This window comes from Podarcis cretensis (assembly GCF_951804945.1).
Source record: "Podarcis cretensis genome assembly, chromosome: 13".
Classification (NCBI taxonomy): domain Eukaryota; kingdom Metazoa; phylum Chordata; class Lepidosauria; order Squamata; family Lacertidae; genus Podarcis; species Podarcis cretensis.
In genome coordinates, this window is record NC_137182.1 from 24,385,608 (window position 1) to 24,406,482 (window position 20,875).

Sequence of the window (20,875 nt, forward strand, 5' to 3'; positions counted from 1 at the left end):
GAGGCAGGGATGGAACTAGAGCCAAGTAGCAGTAAAAAGAGCTTGTCATAGAAGTCCTGGGCAACTCAAAAAAATGTTTTGCTGCAGAAGCACACCTAGGGGAAGAACACAACATGGTGAATAAAGAGAACTCTGTTGTTCCATGTTAAGCTATTCCACGGCATAAGATGGCAGGGAAGAAGCTGAAGTCGCACAGATGAGCTGAACTCAGAGGAAAGAGTATGATGTATCACTTAAAAGCAGAGATGCAAAACAGAGCACAGAACTCTGAGATACCCGTTTATCCTGGCATCTAAAATGTTTGATAACAGCACAAGAATTTAGGGTTGTTTTTCCAGGCCTGAGTGAAGCTTTAAGTTTTAGAAGCTATTCCAGACCAGCAAATTAGATACCTGCTGATTAAATATCATGAGTAAAATTTGACCAGCATTCTGGATTTGGGGGGGGGGGGAGGAGTAGGAATAAAACTGACAATGCCATCTTTGTATGTTGCCGAATACAGCAAAATAATGTCTGGAACAACCTAAAATTATTTGTTTACAGAGCAGAGCATTTAGGAGCTTTGTTTTTTAAACTAATTTTCAAAGCAGTGTGTAAAGTTTCAGTGCTGATTGTAGCCTAACTTGACAAGCAGTTGTGCATTAAATGCCTGAAGCAGCACTAACCAAAGTTCAGCTGAACACTTTATGGGTATCAACAAACAGATCTGTCTAGCATAAATAGCTCATCTGCCTCCAGTTCCAAACAGAGAAGCACATGGCAAATGTTCCCACGCCACGTTTTGCTGATGATGAACACCAAATAATTCTGTCGGTCAAATTCATTCTGCCACTCATCACAACTCATACCATCACCTACTTTTGAAAGGTGAAGCTCATCAACTACCCGTTAAAAGTACCCATCAAAGTGAAATTTAATTATTCTAGAATAATATCATGAATAAAACTGAATAGTTCAAGAAGCATCAACTTCTACCTCATCATGCTTCCACTTTACATAAACTGCAGTTTGGCATATCATCCAAGCACTAAACTATTGTTAACAATAATTATGCTTTAGTGAAAGCAAGCCAGCTTCATAAACCAAGGTGATAATGACAGCTTTTTGGAGGCCAACTATATGTTAAGACTGGGGGGGGGGGGGAGGAAAAAGACTGCAATAAGGCTGCTGTTCAAGACAGTATTCTCATGTTGATTTATCCCCTCCAGAATGTGTACTATTGCTTAACCTGTGTCATATTCACCACAATGGACATTAACTTGCCCCACAGAACAGACTGTCTTGGTGAGGCAAAGAAAACATTAGTTTTTTTCCATGATCATCTCACATAAGCAGAAGGCAAAGGTATGAAGTAGGAGAGGGGGAAGGGAATATATGAAATGATGACAAAACAGGGTAGGTAACAGTACATATTGAAGGGGAGTTTCCAAGGGGGAATCATTGATCACCTGTAACCTGTTGCTACACAATACTGCAAGATCTCTAACCAGGCTTGCAGTCATTATAGTTTTGGGGGTTAGCAATATATACTATGCATAGCATTTCATTGGTTTTCATAAGCAAAGTTTCTTTATGGGTAACTGAAAACGATGTTTATTCTTTGTTTTAGGTGAGAGTTTTTATTTGCTCTCAGTTTCTCAACACTCCACTTCTGCCACCATGAGCAAATGTTTGCAAAAGTTGTGACAAAATCCCTCTTCATTCGGCTCAGTATTGAATTTCGGTGCTCGTTGACATATTCTGTGCTTGTTGACATACTTTATTTTAATTTCAGTTCCTTTCTTATTCTGTGTAGTAGCATCTATGATGGCTGGACTAGTATTAGCATTCCCAGAGGGACTGGAGTGTTAGCAAACAGCAGGAAACATGCTGGAATCGGGTAGCACACACAGATTAAAATATATTGTGACACAGCATCTGTGGACCAGAGCCCACTTTGCCAGTTGTACAAAGTGTTATCCTTCAGCTGACATACAGATGTATATATGTGGCTACAATCAGAAGTGTGGGTGGTGTAAAGCCAACATTATTACAAAGACAGGCATGAAGACTAGCGTATCACATTACTATACAAAGCCCAAACCTGGTCAGAAGAGTCACTCAACATGAATTTAATCTACTTCTACTTTGTAATGAATTGGCACAGCATGACGAATAGTGCACATAAACTCCTACAGAGGGACAGTTACTAAATTGGATCCAGACTAGATTAACTGTACTTCAATCCCATTCAAATTCATATGAAAAGGCTTTAAATGTTTTTGGAAAGTTTCTTGAGCTTTAAGAAACTGGATTCTATTTGGTTCAGTTACCAACATCTTGAGAAATACAGGGAAGGATGAGTTTTCAAAAGGATATTCCAACAGAAGAAAATCATACCCTGGGGATTAGGTGCAAAATGTTTTGGACCTCTACTGAGCCATCTAGCTTCTAAACCAACATTTGTAGAGAAACCTTTACCTTTTTGAAGTGTGCTGGGAAAAGAGAGAGTCACTTTCTCATCTTCGTTTTGGTAGTTGAATCCTGTTGCATGGATTTCTGAAAAAAGGAAAGGAAAGTGCTCTTAAAAGTTCGGAATAGCAATGACCATTCATGTGATGTGAGGACACTTGGATTTTGGAAGAAAGAGCTAAATTCCTGTCCTCTTTTTTCTTAATATATTTTTTAAACCCTTTTTGTGGTCTTCAATATTATTCTCACCACTACTTTTGCACAATCAATTATATTTTGGAGATTTGATCCCCAGCTTGAATGCAGGAATAAAAAAAAAACCCATTCCCTTTTAGGACCTAGGTAGAACCTACACACATGTAAAAAACACTGTGAAAATCCTTTTTTTTAAAAGGTTTTGAAAAACATATTGAATTTGCCATAGCTCACTGCCATCATCTATTGTTAATTTGTATATTGCACTTTACAGTACTGTACAAATAACCGTTTAAGTTGCAGCTGCATGGCTGAGTCCAGGATCAACATGTTTCTCTCTCCTTTCAGTTTTTGTGTTGGTTCTGAATTGCATTCATTTCTTTCCCTCAGCATGAAGCTCCTCATAAATGGCAACACTCCTTGGAAGCTGTCAGGGAACTGCCATCAGAGAGTCAGGTGGTGGAAGGGCTCCAGGAGGCTAGGAGACCCTCGGATGCTGAGGAAGGAACCAGCAGGGGGAGAGGGAGAGTTCCCGCAGAAACTCAGTCGGAGGGATGGCTCCAAGATACTTCCAGTGAGAACAGCGGAGAGGTCTCAGGACCTCCGCTGGGAACGCCTACTCCGCGCAGGAAACTGTCACGCAGAGAATCCAGAAGGAGAGTTTCCGTTAAGGAACTCTTATGTTGGCGTAAATTCCGGAAGCACCCACTGACGGATTCTGCCAGCGATTGAGGCAGCCATGCACCCATGGCTCCGCGGTCTGGGAGAGTCTTTAGAAACTGATTGCATGAGTTGAGAACTCAACCATTTACGCACAAGCAGCCCCTTAACCCATAACAGAAGCTTATTTCTGAATTTGGGAGGAACTATGCTTTGGACGCGGGTGGCGCTGTGGGTAAAACCTCAGTGCCTAGGACTTGCCGATCGTATGGTCGGCGGTTCAAATCCCCGCGGCGGGGTGAGCTCCCGTCTTTCGGTCGCAGCTCCTGCCCACCTAGCAGTTTGAAAGCACCCCTAAGTGCAAGTGGATAAATAGGTACCGCTTTATAGCGGGAAGGTAAACGGCGTTTCCACGTGCTGCGCTGGTGCTGGCTCGCCAGAGCAGCTTCATCACGCTGGCCACGTGACCCGGAAGTGTCTTCGGACAGCGCTGGCTCCTGGCTTCTTAAGCGAGATGAGCACGCAACCCTAGAGTCGGGCACGACTGGCCCGTACGGGCAGGGGTACCTTTACCTTTACCTTTTATGCTTTGGAAAGAAACATTCTATCACTTCCTGCTATTTCCTCCCCAGCCCTCATTTCTTCTCACTGTCCCATCAGAGAAAAAGCCATTCTTAATAAGTTATCAAACTGTGTGTCCCACTTGCTTTCCTTCAGGTTAACTCCACATTCAGGTGGCGGAGGGATTGTATGTGTGCGCTATTCTCTGCTGACAACTTTCTGATATAGAATGCAGTCCCCTTTGTGTGGCCCACATGCTTCACTAGGTTTGGGGCAGGGGAGGAGCCTTGTTTGGAACCTCCCAAGATTTTGTAATTAACTATTTTATGGCAGCCATTTTATGACTCTCCATGCCTTCCTATGGCAGTCATTTTGTGACAATGCCCACAAGTACCCTCTTAAAATTCTACAGGTTACAGACCCCTGCTCTAGCCCTTATAATCCGAGAAAAACCTGCAACATGGAGTTTTTGCACTGACAGCTCAACAAGTCACACCGTATCTTGTAGCTGGTCCACACGGGAGGACATTTACTCGGAAACTCCTTTCTTTCCCCTTTTTAATCACCTGCCACTATTGCTCCCAAGCCCCACCAGCACTGCTCGGCAATTACACTGTAAAGATGCTTGGTTTAGTACATGGCTGCAACAACATGAACTATGAGACTTCTCTTGCATCCATAATTCTAAGAACCGCCCCCCCCCCCCCTTTTGTAATGCTACTAAAACTCATGGTTGTGAAAAACAGGTTTTTAAAAATTATGGCAATAGCTGCTTAAAGCTTTGCAATGGAGTGCAGTAAAGTTCCAGTAGCCATGGAAGGCAGTTTCTTCAAACAATTCTTACTCCACAGACCCTGTGCCTGTTCTGAGTCCCAACCCCCTCAGCAATCTGTGAAATGACCATCAACCTATTTAGCCATTTTCAAAACATACTTAATCCAATGTGAGTGGTATTGCCTCAGATAATTACTACAGTCATACCTCAAGTTACAGACACTTCGGGTTGCGCGTTTTCGGGTTGCGCACCACGCCGAACCCGGAAGTACCGGAACGCGTTACTTCCAGGTTTCGACACTCGTGCATGTGCAGAAACACTAAATTGTTTAGTAAACACTCCCACACGGATCACGTTCGCAACCCAAGGGTCCACTGTACTACCGAATAGGGTACACATCCAAAAACCTAGGTGAATTTCAGGGAATCAAACATTTACATGGTTTAATTAGGTATTTCGTGGAATTCTGGCTTTGCAGTCACAGTAAACTAGTATCCTTACTTTTGCTTCTCGTATAATTATGTAAATATGTATGTAATGTGCAGTAGGGCGCTTATGTGCGCACAAAAACTATTCAATACAGGCAGAATAACCATATTTTAATATGTACCAATTGTATTTTGTTAAACACAGTGAGAGGACACATGACGCATGTAGGGATCTCTCTCTCTCTCTCTCTCTCTGCAGCAGCAGCAGCAGCACAAAGCTACTGGCTAACCACAGTCCATAACAACTACTGTAACATGACATTCCTCAGCTGACAATTTATAGAAAGGCTTAAGATCCAAGCCTCAAGTGCTGGTTTTAGGATAGTGTCACACACACACACACACACACACACACACACAGCCCCCCCACACCCCTGCTGAAGATCAAAGTTCCATCTAAGTTCAGCATCCTGTTCCCACAGTAGCAAACCAGATGCCTGTAGGAAGTCTAACATAGTCTAAAAGCAGAAGCGTTACAGCACTCTCCCAACTTGCAGTTTTCAGAAACTGGCAATCAGAAGCATATTGTCTCCAGTAAACAAAATACTGCACCAGTGGTTACCCAACTTTTCCCCACTCAAAAACCACTTGAAAACTGTTGAGAGTCTTGGCAGACCACTAACTTTTTCTGCCTGTTGTAGCAAATGTAACACACTGTGCTAGATGGGATATGAATTTTTATTGTACCCTAACAGAAATTTATTTCATAGACAACCTGAATGAAGTTCACATACCAGTTTGGGACCTCTGTACTACACAATAAGTGTGAGTTAAAGAATGCTATTTCTGAATGGCAAACATAAAATGTGAAAATTTTGTAAAGAGGCTTAGAAGTGGCTCAGGTACTCGTTAACAATTCACAGTACCATGGTATACATGTCTACTCAGTAGCCTCTTTCTGTCTAATAAAAATTATTCCCAGGACAGCAGCCTGAATTTTAGTTCAGGGTTGGCATTAGGGGAAATGGGGTTCTTGTGCCTTCAACAGCTGCACAATCAGGACCAACTGCAGGCTTTTTTCTTTTCTGCAAAATGCATTCAGCTATTTATTAGCATGAACAAGTAACAGGGGTTCCACAAAGCTTAACTGAAGGATCAGGCTGAGTTCTGGAAAAAGTAAAGGAATATTGAAGAGGGTCTTTGAGGATGTGTGGATAGAGCCTTTTCCTCTTCATTGAACAAATCTACATGCATATAGGATTTATTTGTTTTACTATGAAGAATTCTACTCTGCCCCTTCAGCACTGAAGATCCATACAGAAATATTCCTTAAGTTAGAGGGCATGATTTCTAGGTAGGTATGAGAGGAAGCATTTCTTGTTCCTTTCTTAACAGACCTAGAAATAATTTGGTCCCATATATATTACAGGCAATTTTGGAAACACTTAGCATCAAAATGTACTCATTCCACCTTCCCTTTTTCTATCTAATATCCAAATGGGAAAATGTGTACAGCATTTTTTAAAGAGTATGTGGGAATTACTTTATTAACAGAGTTGTAAAGGAGTTAAAACAAAAACAGATTAGCAGTAGAAACTTGCTTCTGAACATGTATCTCCTATACTGGATGTGAAAAACCTGTTGCTTGCATCCGGCTATTTAGTAACACATGGGCAAACCACAATGAGACACTATTCATCAGCAGCATTGTATAGTCGTATTTTGCACCTATCCGTAACATATAGCCCTGTAGCAATGGCAAAACAGATTTAATTAACCACTTGGACCACAGAAATGCATATGAAGGAATTAAAGTCTTTTACATACACATCCCCATTGTTGTACAGAACCCAGGAAGATGCCATCTTGCTAAATAGCTGCCTTTGTGCTATCTTGGTATGGATCTCTCCTCTCTGCTAACCTAGAAATGTAATCTGTGTGTCTCAAATGTTTTTGAGGTCAACTGAGTCATCAGAAATGGCTAACACTGGATTAGGAAAGGAAAGCTGCCCATGTCTGACATCGCTTACACCCCTCCTTGCAAAGCACCTACACAGATTTTTAGGGAGCGGGTGGTGCTGTGGTCTAAACCACTGAGCCTTTTGGACTTGTGGATCGGAAGGTTGGGGGTTCAAATCCACACAGTGGGGTGAGCTCCCGTTGCTCTGTCCCAGCTTCTGCCAACTTAGCAGTTCGAAAGCATACCAGTGCAAGTAGATGAATAGGTAACATTGCATTAGGAAGCAAAACAGCACTTCACGGTGTCCCGTTGCACCAGAAGTGGTTTAGTCATGCTGGCCACATGACCCAGAAAGCTATCTGTGGACAAACGCCAGCTCGCTTGGCCTGAAGCAAGATGAGCGCTGCACCCCATAGTTGCCTTTTAAAAAAACATTTAAACAGATTTTTCACATGCATTATCTATGGTACAAGTGGATAGTCAAATCAATTTGGACTTTGCTATAGGGGTGTATGCTAGTGATTGCATTGGATTTGATTGGATATAGACAGTTGCAATCAAGGAAACTGTGTTCCCATGGTGAAAAGTTAAAATATATTGACTTACAAGGTAATACATGGAACATGAATAATCCTAAATCATTAAAAAAAATCCTTTTACAACCATCTGCAAACCCTGCTGATCAGTGTATTCTGTGCTAAAAAAAGAAACCTATTAGATATAATACTCTTCTTTGCCAAAAGTGTCTAGAAAAAAGGTGTAATAGCACATTGGCTGAGCATCCAGGTGGTACCTGGTCAAAACCACAGCATCTTCAGTTAAAAGAATCAGGTGACATGAAAGTCCTCTGCCTGCGATCTGTGCCAATCACAAGCAAACAATATTGAGCTAAAAAGTCAAAATACTCTAAAACCTGGACTTTGTAGCTTCCTATGCTTACCCAGAGCAAAGTCTGCTTTGTGGTTTTTGTGTGTATGTGTGTTCTTAAAAAAACAGAAGTAGCTCCCTTTCCATTCTGCCCAAAGAACTCTTGTAACATGCATGAATACTCAGTACACAAAGCTCATTTAAGAAAAGAGCTCATCCTCTCTCTTTTCCAGGTAAACCACCACTAGACAAGGGCCTACACGTAGTGTTGAAGCTATATAGGTGCATTCACTTTGCCTGTAAGACTTCACAAGTAAATATAATCTCTAAAAACAGACAAAGGAATAAGCTGCATAAAAGCATTTATCACAACTGTTGGCTTCTACAATGTACTACAATTCAATAAACAGAGATCACCATGGCAAGGTGATAACAAAAGCTATCCTTGTCATTAAAAAGTCAAGTCTTAAAATGAGTGTGAAATTAATGTGCACACAGAAAGCTAATATGGAAATAAAGCCTTAATAGAACTATGCATTTTGAGTTTTCATTTTGAAACATGGGTGCTTTCTTAAACTTTCACAACTACTAAAATGAAGTAAAAATAAATGCAATATAAAGCTCTACCTTCAGAGTACACTTCTTACTTACTCATCTGATGAGCCATTTCTGCACATGGCAATATTTTGGTGTGTGTTCTAGACTGACACTCAGTTCATGCGGCACCACCTAACATCTTTCTTCAATGTACAGTGGTACCTCAGGTTACAGATGCTTCAGGTTACAGACTCCGCTAACCCAGAAGTTGTACCTCGGGTTAAGAACTTTGCTTCAGGATAAGAACAGAAATCATGCGGTGGCGGCACGGCGGCAGTGGGAGGCCCCATTAGCTAAAGTGGTACCTCAGGCTAAGCACAGTTTCAGGTTAAGAACGGACCTCCAGAACAAATTAAGTTCTTAACCCAAGGTACCACTGTATTCAATTTCCTTGAGTGCATGTCATTCTCAATGGCTCCAACCCACCAATCTCAGATGTCATGCTTGTTTGTGATACAGCAGAGAACATTTTCTAAAGGAAAGCAGAATAGCTGAGAACAGATGCCAAAAAGGAAAGTAATGTTGACTGTGGATTGATTGGAACATCAGGCTTGGCTGTAGGAAACCTAGGTTCAAATGAAGTAGATCTGTGAGGATAATCAGAAAGGCTTGATGGGCCTTATGCCTGTATCTCTCCTCACTGAGAAGCATGTGCTTAACCCATGGCTTACAAGAGTTGCCTCAGAATAGGGTGAAAGCAAAGTAAACAAATGTCAATCCTTCCATTGAAAAGAACATGCAAGTCCAACCTCTCTCTTCCTTTGCCTGAAACTAATTGTGAGCATGAGGCAGCAAACTTCACCCCCCAAAAACAGACAGGGATTTAGCCCCTTTACACTCAATTGGATAAACTTTAAAAGCATAACGTTAAGCTATGGTTTGGCATTATGTCAGAAATGAGCCTGTTCGACTTTCAGGCTTATGCACATATGCGCGCACACACATGCACTGGGGAGGGGGAAAAACAACTTCCATTTTAGCTTTATAACTAAGCAACTCTAAACACACATAAATGAACCTAGGGAACTATAGTTTGCTTTAACCTATGGTTACAGAACAAACCAGTATATCAGACCATGGTGTTTTGAGAGGTGGCGTCATTTTATAGGAAGTGGAAGCAGCAGCAATTAAGTAAGAGCAATTAAGCAGCATTGGAGTGTGGCAGCAGTTAAGAATTTGGCATTCTGAAGGACGAAACTACAAACTGGAAATGTGAAGTTTAAACAGTTTGAATCATCACTGGGCAAAAACTCAGTGAAATTTGATCCCTGCTATCTTTAGATTCCATATGGAAAGAAAGCCTGCTGCAACAGGATGGTGCAACAGTGTTCTCAGCAAACTAAAGGGAGGGGTTGAACATCTGCCTTGAATATTTCAGGGTCTGGAAAGTGCACTTATCCCAACCAGAAGTGCCATTAAATCCTCCTGACAGGCAGCCTTTGATCAGGATGGAGAAGCATGCAACCCAAAGGAATACTCGCTGAAAGCTCATGTTGCTTCTGTAGTGGTTGTTTCACAATGCTGAACACTCTACATAGTGCTGACTTGGTATCGTACTATCCCTTAATTGTTTAGCAATTCAGTCACATAATCAGAAAACAGAGGTATTCAACTAACAAAAAATATTTCAGTTTATCATACTGTGATAAGGGTTTTCCATGTTCACCGAAGCTGCAAAATACTGGGAAACTGTAACTGCTAAGGGCCACACCCATAACAGACATGTTTAGGGGATATAGTACTCACACGAGCTGGAGGAACAGCAGGGCTTGGTTGCCCAGGTGCTCCCCATTTATGAGTACCACTTCCAGGTACCCAGCACCATGCATGTGTACAGTTGCACACAAATAGAACACACATAAATTGGGAGTTGCCTGTAATATGTTCACTTTCTTGAACTAGGACTTTTATTTTGAGACATGTGGCACTTACATGTTATCCTCAACCTTTTCAGACCATGGAACCACTTTTAACCCAAACAGGCATTTGGAGACCCATTTCTTAATTTTTTATTATCTTAATCTTTTGCATGGTGGTTGTGCTCCTGTTGTGACCCAACTTGGATCAGGCTATGACCCACTAGTGGGTCCTGACTAAGCAACATCCTTCCTTCAACGGAAAGCAGTCTTTTTTTCCTTTTTTTGCCTCTACTTTGATACTCTGAGCTGGGAAAATTTCAGGCAGCAGTTTGTATAAAAATTGATGCTGTCACTTAGAGTTTTCAAATATTTCCCCACTCTCTTGGTATTCTCATCTTACTGAGATTGCAGTATCAAACTTTCAAGAAGTGAAATGGAATGAGGAGGAAAAAGGAGGAAGGATTAGGGTAACAGAAGAAAGAAAAGAAGCCACTGTGACTGTGGGAAGAAATAATACAACAAAAACAACTCAATCTAAACTCATCTTTATAAAAAGGAATTGCAAGCTATTACAGGCAATGAAGAAGGACACTGCATTTTATGAAACATTAACTAAACAGCACCTGGAAGTCATAAGAAAAATAACTTGACTGTGAAGCACGGTAAGAACCTTTGCATTAGAACCAAAAAAGGAAAAATAATTTATATTCCAAGATGTAATTTGCTAGGCCAATACTAATTGTGCTTACCTGGAAGTAAATCCTTTCAACTTCAACAAAAAATATGCTTAAGATTGAAGACTAAATCAAGAAAGTATGAAGACTGGAACAATTCACTATTGACACTAGTTTACATTTCCTACTAACTTCATTCAGATTACATATGGCTGTATCACTTTGAAATTACTTCTTTCAAGTGAACTGAAGGCAACTGACTTACTATTTCGAAGCCACAAAAGCCTGAGCATCCAAGGCAGCAGTAAAGATTACATGGGAAAGTATTCCTATCACATAGTTAAACTTATCACTTCAACAAATGACTTCTAGAAATGTGCCAAATTCTTTGCAGCCAGCATCAAGAGTTATCCCTGATTAGGACTGAAAACTATTCTGAATCCATAGATACCAGCACAAAAATTTTAGGAATCCAGGCAAATAGACACATGGGGTTCCCCCCCCCCCTATCCTTGCAGGGGAGCAGGGCACAAAAACTGAAGTAGAAATCAACTGCAGTTTTTCGTACTGAGAGTTATTTAATATAAAAACACAAATCAAATGTGGTTTTCTGATGAAACATGGCAATTACTTACATATTTAGTCTTAGTTGATTCTGAATACAGTGTCATTACATGAAATATACTGCACATGTCATTTTTGGGCACCTTTCTGTTTTAAAATACTGCTCTGAGATTTCACTTATTATTATCTATGGCTATATAACCAATAAAAGTACTATGACGAACCATGAAAGACTATAAGCCTTCAACCAACAGAGCACTATGCATATTCACAATTTGTTTGCAAAGAGCTTGTAGTACAGATTAAAATAACTGCATCTACAAAGCAATTTCTGAAATTACAGAGTGGCCAGATGGATATGTCAATTAATTAATGATTCCAAATTATAGTACTGCAATATAAAAAAAGCTTGGACCCTGGCCAAAGGTTGTACACAATTATGTTCCAAAGGAAGGACAAAGGCAAGTGTTCAAGCCAGAATTGCACATACTGGGAAGGAAATAGATTATACTGGGATGCCTCCTTCCCTTTTATAGGACTGAAACATTCACTGTATTTGAGGTTTGGCTACGATTGTGCATTCCTCCCTTCACTGTGTGCCTGCTTCTCTGAAAAAATCCTGGCCTGCATTAATCAGGAGTTCTCCATTACATCCCAACTGGAAAACTCTAGCAATGTTGGTTAACAAACCAATAAGTCAAGATCTGATCAGGTAGGCCTGCAGCATTCAAGCAGACCCTTAGAGTCATCTGATCCAACCTCCTTCAATGCAAAATTCTCAACTAAAACATCCATGACAGACGGCCATGCAACCTCTGCTTAAAAACCTCCACTGAAAGAGAACCCACCAACTTCCGAGACAGACAGTTCCACTGTCGATCAGCTCTTACTGTCAGAAAGTTCTTCCTGATGTGTAGTCAGAATCTCTTTTCTAGTAACTTGAATCCATTGGTTCAGGGCCTACCCTTCAGAGAAGGAGAAAACAAGCTAATTCCATCTTAAAGCAAACCATGTGTCTGACTTGGTTTTGGGTTACTGTTTTGAAAAGTTGCCTCACAAACACATCACCTTTTCCTATCCATAGGATACAATTACTCACTCCTGGCAACAAGAACACACATGCATCCAGATAAGGAACCCCATATGCACAACTAATTAAAATCCAATGAACAACCACTGACCCATTAAAAGCAGCAATAGAAGGAAACAGACAAATGCAGGCCACAAATCTTCTTCCACTTGGCCCACTGCTCACTTGGTGCCCCCAGCTAGCCTTGGACAACTTTTTAATAGTAGTATTAAAAAATGGAGAAAATGGCTATAAATGCAAAAAATTGTCCTCAGCCCCATATTTCCTCGTCTCCCTTCCTCCCCAATCTTCAGCAAAGACATCAACAATGATCGGAATCATTAAACCCTGGCCACCTACTAAGAATGTGAGTAATAGCAACGAAGTGCAATAGCAATGTAGTGAATAAGTGCACTGGCTTGGCTCTTTGCAACAAAGCTTTGACCCAAACTGACTGACCTATCAGTAGCACTACAACTCTGCTTCAAACTCTCAAGGCACTAGCATCAAGATTTTATTTGACAGTGATTTTTCCTGCCCTGGGGAGGGAATGGTAATTTACACACAAGTTAATAATAGACCACAGTTCTGGGGAGAGAATAATAATAAGGGAAAGGGAGGATGAGTTGATCTTTTGCAGGACACCATTTGCTTTTACAATGTGTTCTAAGATATTACCCTGGGATTTGGCAAGTCCACAACTACTAAAAGCTTCTGCTAAGTGCTATAATTAATTCTCTCTGGGCAAGCGTGAATATTACACTTTTTATATAGGCTCCATTTAAGAATCATTGGAATGTCACCACAAATTTTCAAAAACTCTTAACCCTCCCCTTCCCCCAAGCTGGGAAGAACAGCTCAATCATCTAAATGCCTTCTGTAACATCAGAAATCGTGCTGGTGGTTGAAAGAAGTTTGTGAGGCTTCTTTACCCAGCAACAGGGAAAGAAATCTTGAAATCCCCACCAGTTCAGACAGGAACTGTGCTTTAAAAAAATTTAAAATGTCTGAGAGTAATAGCATTATCCCTAACTACCCCTCAACAAAAATTCCAGGTTCTGAGGAAAAAACCAAAACTTCTCTCAAGTCATTAATCAACTAATTTTGCTAGAGGCAAACTTTGCAAAAGTGATGAAGCTCCAATTCTCAATCCTTTAGATTCCCCTTACAGTGTCCCCCTTTCACAGACACTTTTAGCTTCACACCCCTCTTTTGATCTCTGGTTTGGCAACTATGGGGCAAGATCACAGAACACACAGGAAGCTGGATATTATGTTGAATAAATAAAGCAAAAACATGCAAATCCAGACACCTTAAACATATTTATTTCTACATAGTTATTCCTGGAAAAGAGAGGGTCTGATGTAAGCTAGTGGTAAGAACAGTGTTAGAAACTCAGATATATAAGCTAGGTGCCAAATGGCTCCTTAACCAAGGTTACAGTTGGAATGTCTAGTTGCCATTTTGGAGCATGACAGCTCTAGAATGCATGCTTAGATGTATGAAGTCCCAGTATCTTAAAAGAGAATGTAGCAAAGGGTCCCAAGACTTCAGAAAACGAAGTTAAAGATGCCAAGTCAGCCACTAATAAGCAAACTGAACTACAGTCATTCATACCTCGGGATAAATATGCTTCAGGAGTATTTTTGGGTTACGCTCCACAGCGACCTGGAAGTAATGGAGTGCACTACTTCCGGTTTTCACTGCTCGCGCATGTGCAGACAGTCAAAATGACGTCACACGCATGTGAAGCGGCAAAACGCGACCCGCGCAGTCGCGTCTTACGTTCTATTCAGGATGCAAACAGGGCTCCAGAACGGATCCCATTCACATCCCGAGGTACCACTGTATATAGATTGTTCCATTTTATTCTTTTTAATTTATACCAACCTTGTCCTAAAGGGCTGAAATGGCCTCCACATCCTTAGATCTATTTTTGTAACTAATTCTTATCCTCAATATGTAAATGTTCTAGCCTTTTTCAAAACTTTGCCCTGAAAAAGCAGTTTTCTTCATGTTTAATATTCTAGCAACTTAGTGCTGGATAGAATACCCCCTTCCACCCACCACCAGGCAGCACTAGCTTACCACAAGCTGAGAACTACTGCATATTGTGCAGAAGCAGCTTGTCTCAAGCCAGGAAAACATAGAAGCACTGTTTGAACACCCAACACCCACTGCAAACAAAATACTGTTCTCTAATTACTAACAGTATGTGCTGTCTGATCTCTGAAAAGAGCGATCTGCTCATTATTTGATTCACTTTCTTTGCATTCAGCATTTACACAGCACTTTTTATTTACAAGGTGGTTCATCACCTTGAAAGGCAGAACCCTACTATCCTTATATTAAAATGTTAGCTTAGTGTACACGAGTATGAATGACTTGCATGACGGACTTAAAAACACATCTTTCAAAACCAAACCTACCAAAACAAAGTGTATCTCAAAAGTTACACTAACTTTTGCTTTTAAAGTCATCCTTTGGCCCAATATTTGCATCAGGGGCAAAAATACACAACAATATTTCATTTTGCAGAGCAGCCAGGCATTTAAAAGCTAGTCATAGTAAAGTTAAATAAAGGCATTGGCTTCTGACTCATTCCAACAGGTGCCACAGAGCATTTATCCAGCAAGTCCTCTGCCAGATTCATTCTCTTCCACTTTCAAAGCCATTATGCTCTGGCAGTATCCCAAATGGAATAAAATTTCTTAATCCTATCAAAAAAATAGTCAAGGTATGTGAATAAACATATTACAAATACATTTCCAGTGCAATCAAGCCATGCAGTTATTATTTTTATTATTCAACTTATTACCTGTCCTTCATACTAAGGTCCACAGGCAGGTTACAGCAATTTAAAGTACAATATTAAAAATACTTTTAAAAACGTAGTTACAAAAAACTGCAATCACGAAATATAGGGTGGGCTGAAAATATGCATCTCAGGTGTCAAATGCCAGAGTAAAGAAGTCCATCTTCAGCATTCACCAAAAACTGTGTAATAAAGTTCCCAGACATACCTCTATGGGGAGGGAGTTCCACAACTTAGGGGTTGCCACAAAGAATACTCTCTCCCTAGGCACCAAGCTGCTGAATGCAGCAGAGCTACCAAGAGGGCACCCTCTGCTGATCTTAACACCAAAGAGGGTCCTGGGGTGGCTTTATTGATTATACAAATAATGTGGCATATGGTAGAATAGTACCCACATTGTCCAGTACAATCTGGTATATATGGAGTACATATTTTATTTTTTTCCCTTCCACTCACTCCCCCTTCCTATAAACGCCTATAAATTCTAATTGTAATTGATACAAAATACCGTTTACTTATGGTCACCAATCTAAGCAATACACATTACTATACATATTTTCATATCTGTAATAACTGCAATAATTTGGGTATATACATTTTGCCGGGACGCAGGTGGCGCTGTGGGTTAAAGCCTCAGCGCCTAGGGCTTGCCGATCGAAAGGTCGGCGGTTCGAATCCCTGCGGCGGGGTGCGCTCCCGCTGCTCGGTCCCAGCGCCTGCCAACCTAGCAGTTCGAAAGCACCTCCGGGTGCAAGTAGATAAATAGGGATCGCTTACCAGCGGGAAGGTAAACGGCGTTTCCGTGTGCGGCTCTGGCTCGCCAGATGCAGCTTTGTCATGCTGGCCACGTGACCCGGAAGTGTCTCCGGACAGCGCTGGCCCCTGGCCTCTTAAGTGAGATGGGCGCACAACCCCAGAGTCTGTCAAGACTGGCCCGTACGGGCAGGGGTACCTTTACCTTTACCTTATACATTTTGACACAACTTTGTTAATCTATTCAGAAACGTTTATCTGAGTGTTTGTTGTTGTTTTATTCTTATTTTTAATTTTATGTAATTGTTGCAAGTCAAATACTCTAAGGTAAACAAAGATATATCTCAATGCAACCATGTCAAGCAATTTAAATAAAGATGAAAATGAATAAAATTTTGTTACCCCCTCCCTAAAAAAAAATCAGAGAGGGACTGTGAGAAAGGAGCCCATCTTGAGACCTGAGTCACTTAGGGTTTTAAACCAGTAATGTGAGCACCATGAATTGGGCCCAGACATGAAATGGCAACCAATGCAGACATTTTAAGGCAGGGGTTATATGTGATCTAAATGGAACCACAGCCAATAATCTGGTCACTGCATTTGGGACCAATTAAAGTTTCTGAGTCATATTTAAGGGCAGCTTCACATAGAACCCACTGAAGTAATCCAATCTGAAAGTTATCAGAGCATAGAGTACAGTGGCCAAGTCATTTCTGTCCAAAAGGGGCAATAAACTGGTGAACTAGCCTGTGATCTGCTCTTCACAGGGGAGAGCAACCCTGCCCAGGACAGAATGTCTCCCGTCCTCCCAGACATGAGAACTTGGAACATATTACAAGTTTGTCTTTACAGGACTGAGTATATTGGCTGGCCCATATTCAGCCCATACTGGATACATAGAATTTTGTAGAACAGGTTTTTTTAAAAAATGGAATTTACTGGGCATGCCAGAAAGTTATACAAGGCACATTCAGGCTTAGGCTAAGGATTTATATAAAGGATATTTAATATACCACAGAATCTTGGTTTTTGTTTTATAACAAAAATATATTAATCAGCTCTTTATATTAAATTCCATAATTACCAGCTCCAAATCAGCATTAAGAACTACATACCTATGCATTGTGTCAAACCAACGGTCTACCTCATCACCTTATTTCTGACAGCTGACAGCCAGATACCCCCAGAATGTGCAGAAGAAGGATACAATATCAATGCTTCCACATCCCTGGAACCCCAAATTATGTATATAAGAAAGTTGTAGTTCATGAAAACATCAACACTGCCTCCCAAACAGAAGGGACCAAAAACTGCATGCATGCTACCTCAAAACTGGCAGAACAGAGGTGGGAACTCTCAACCAGCTGGGCCTCCTGGCTTAAGCAGAGGTGTAGGTTGGTGCAGCAGATACTCCAGGCTCAGCAAAACAAAGAGCACTTCAGAGGGGCTGACCACAATGCACCTTTGAGCAAGGTGCCTCCTTTCCCTTTAACTGTGCTAGACTTGACTCACCTCTAGTAAGACATGTTGCTCCAAGTAAGGAAGCACTTCTCCAACTATTGTCCAGGGACCACTAAATGTCTGATGACACCTTATGGTTTGATGGATGCTAGCAGCTCACAACATACAAAAATACACAGGCACATGTGGGAGCAGGAGTTGGCTAGAATGGAGGCTGACACATGCAAAATTGGAGAAAAGGAAAAGGAAGGGAAGATGTGGCTGGCTGAATGTAAGGATAGGAAGAAAAACAAATAGAAAGGAGGAACTGAGTGAGAGGAAAAGGAGAAGCAGCACTGTACCTTCTTGTCCCTTTAAACACAGCTTCCTTAGAATAAAGGTACATACTTGCTGGTGTGCTTCATAATGCTGCCCATGCAAGACTGAAAGGCTTCCATTCACCAGATAAAAATCAACCTAGTTTTTTTTAAGGCAATGTATCATGTTCCTTTAGGTCTTCCACGGATCTACCCAAACACAAAAACACATTTTTTATGGTAGTGCTGGTAAATCCCTCTTATGATTCCCACTAGATACAACCTAGATTAAATTGAAGTAATAAAGGCTGAAGCTACAGATTTAATGATTCCTGTGTGTTAAAACTCAATTGCTTTATCCTTAGAGCCATTCTGAAGGGAGTTATTCTCACCGTTCTATAGACTGAAAACTAGTCTGATAGAGAACAAGGAGCATGAAATGTTTCCGCAGGTTAGGAGCAACATTTTAGACATCTGATATTTTTCAAGTCCTGCCCAAGCTCACCCAGTAAGTCCATTACAGAGCAGGGGTTTGAAACCTCATCTCTCAGGTCCAGTATTCTATTCACTGGCACATACCATCACAGAGCTGGAAAGATAATCTAATTCAAGATCCCCAAAGAAGAATAATCCATTTCACCCTGCGTGCCCTTACCAATCAACTGTATTCTCCTCAAGCCACAACAGAGAAGCAAATGCATTTTTAAAAATGATACTCTCAGAGCTCCAAGTGAGCTCTCATCACAAAGACAAAAAAAGAGTATTGTCAGAGCTGCCTCTAGGTCCCAGCTCACAGAGGACCAACGCCAGGCTGTCGTTATGTACAAAAGTCTTTATTGAGGTTTAGTTTCCATTTCAAAGCCACAGCGCGCAGCTCTACGTCTTAAAGCCTAGACCGGCGAAGTACCGTCTGAGTCTCCTCCCCTATGACACCAGTTTAAGATCCTAGCCCTGCTCCACCTTTTACACTGCTCTCTCCTCCTCTGGGTCCTCCTGCCCGCTGGGGCATTGCCCTTTCTGGACTCTTCCGACGCTGAGTCGCTTAGCTCCTCCCCCTCCCTCCGTTGGGCTTTAGGACCCGGTTCCCAATCCTCATTCTCTGCTGTCCCGGGCTCCTGTACATTTGAACTTGCCTCTCGCGCCAACCCAGTGACCTTCCTCCTGACCGTTACACTACTTCTGTCACTGCTTCCCTCTTCCGGGATACTGGCCGGATCTGACCTCCCCTCCGTTTTCTGACTCTCCGATGGAGGCGTGGTCAGCCCTGCCTTATCTTCTCTCCCTGGTGGGGAATGCACTGGCCCCGATCCTTGGGACTCCCCCCCACTCTGCTCTGGTGGGGAAGCTGGTCCTGATTTCCAGCTACTGCTCTGGGAGTCCCTGCTGCCCCCTTGCTCCTGGGGCATTCCCCTTGGGAACCCCCTACCCCTGGCCACTGGCGCCCCCTTCTGTGAATCTTCCGATTCGCTGGAGAGGCTCATGGAATCCCTCGGTCCACTGTCCTCTTCTCTTACGCTCCCCTCGGATTCTTCCCCTTCGCTCTCCATCTCCTCTCTTCCCTGTGCCTCTGCTCCTGAACCCCTGACAAGTATTAATAGAAAACCAAAACGTTTTGCGGCATAGGCAATCCAAAATCAAACTGTGTGAATCTTCTCTTCTGGTGCGTCATAGGGGAAACCTACTTTTGTGGATCAAATTCCATTTTGTGGATCAAAATGAAAACTTTATGGCAGATAGATCTAAACAATTAATCAAATTCATAAGGAAATGTAAGAAATGTCTGTTCTCATTGCCAATGCCTGATAGATCACCTACTGATCACCCTGTTTCAATACCAAATGTTTCCACTAAGCTGTGATGTGCGACGTTAATTCTGGGAGTAAAGCAAAGAGCCACACAGGAGGGAACTCCGCTACCTGAAAGGATTTAACTTATGAAGGATGCCATGATCACCACACCCTGAGAAGCCACAGACGTCAATTCTACTGACTGGATCCAACTAGCCACTGAGACAGGCTTCCTTATGACAGATCTGGGTCTCACAAAAGCCCAAGTCAGAGGCTGAACAATTCTGATGATAGTGCAAGTATGCATACAACCTGCTCTTCATAGGGTTGCACTCCCTTCTGAAGCTGCAGGTTTGCATGCTGGGAATATTCCTAGACCCAAATGCACCCTTGCATTTCCATGTGGAGGCAGGAAAGAGGAGCTTCGACCATTTCCTTGAGAAACCAAACCTCTCCTCAGTTATTCATACTCTGGTCACCTCCTTGTTAACTACTATAGCATGCTTTACATGGAAATACCCTTGAAGATAGACTAGTTTAGAATGAGACTTACAGGGTACTGACCAAATACAGTATGGAATATCAGATCATATTAAGCTAGTTCTTAGCTAGCTGCACTATTTACAAATTTGTTTTGAGGCTCAGCTCAAGTTCTGAACATCTTGGGTCCAAAATATTTTAAGAACTGGCTCTCCAAGAACTTCCGCCAATCTTCTCAGAGACCTCTCCACCTTCACTTGTGCAGAAGAAGCGTGTGAGAGAGGCGGCCTTTTTTGGTTGTGGCACCAGGTTTGGAATAACTCCCTGAGTTATACTTGACCTAATCACTGCTCACTTTTAGGCAAGTAGCAAAGACTTCTACTACATATTATCAGTTTTTAGAATATCTTTCTTAGCAATCTTTATTTATAAATTGCCTTAATCCTTCAGAAATATATAAATATTAGAAATTAAACATTTCAGTCACCCTCTATTTTACAGCACAACCACAAGAAAGATAAATTATGCTTTGAATTTCGCAAAAGCTTTTAATACAGATATGGCTTGGCATGCCATTAAAAACTTTGAAAGGCAAGGCCTTCAGAACCGGAGCATGACAACAC

At 41.6% G+C, this 20,875-nt stretch overlaps 1 protein-coding gene across 1 annotated transcript in view; it reads right to left on the reverse strand.

Annotated features, from left to right (window-relative positions):
• Positions 1 to 20,875, reverse strand: part of NPEPPS (aminopeptidase puromycin sensitive) — a 78,626-nt gene that overhangs the window by 42,506 nt on the left and 15,245 nt on the right. Inside the window, exon 3 of the mRNA XM_079949334.1 lies at positions 2,461 to 2,538. Coding sequence (XP_079805460.1) covers positions 2,461 to 2,538 — 78 coding nt within the window. The remainder of the gene's footprint in view (positions 1 to 2,460; positions 2,539 to 20,875) is intronic.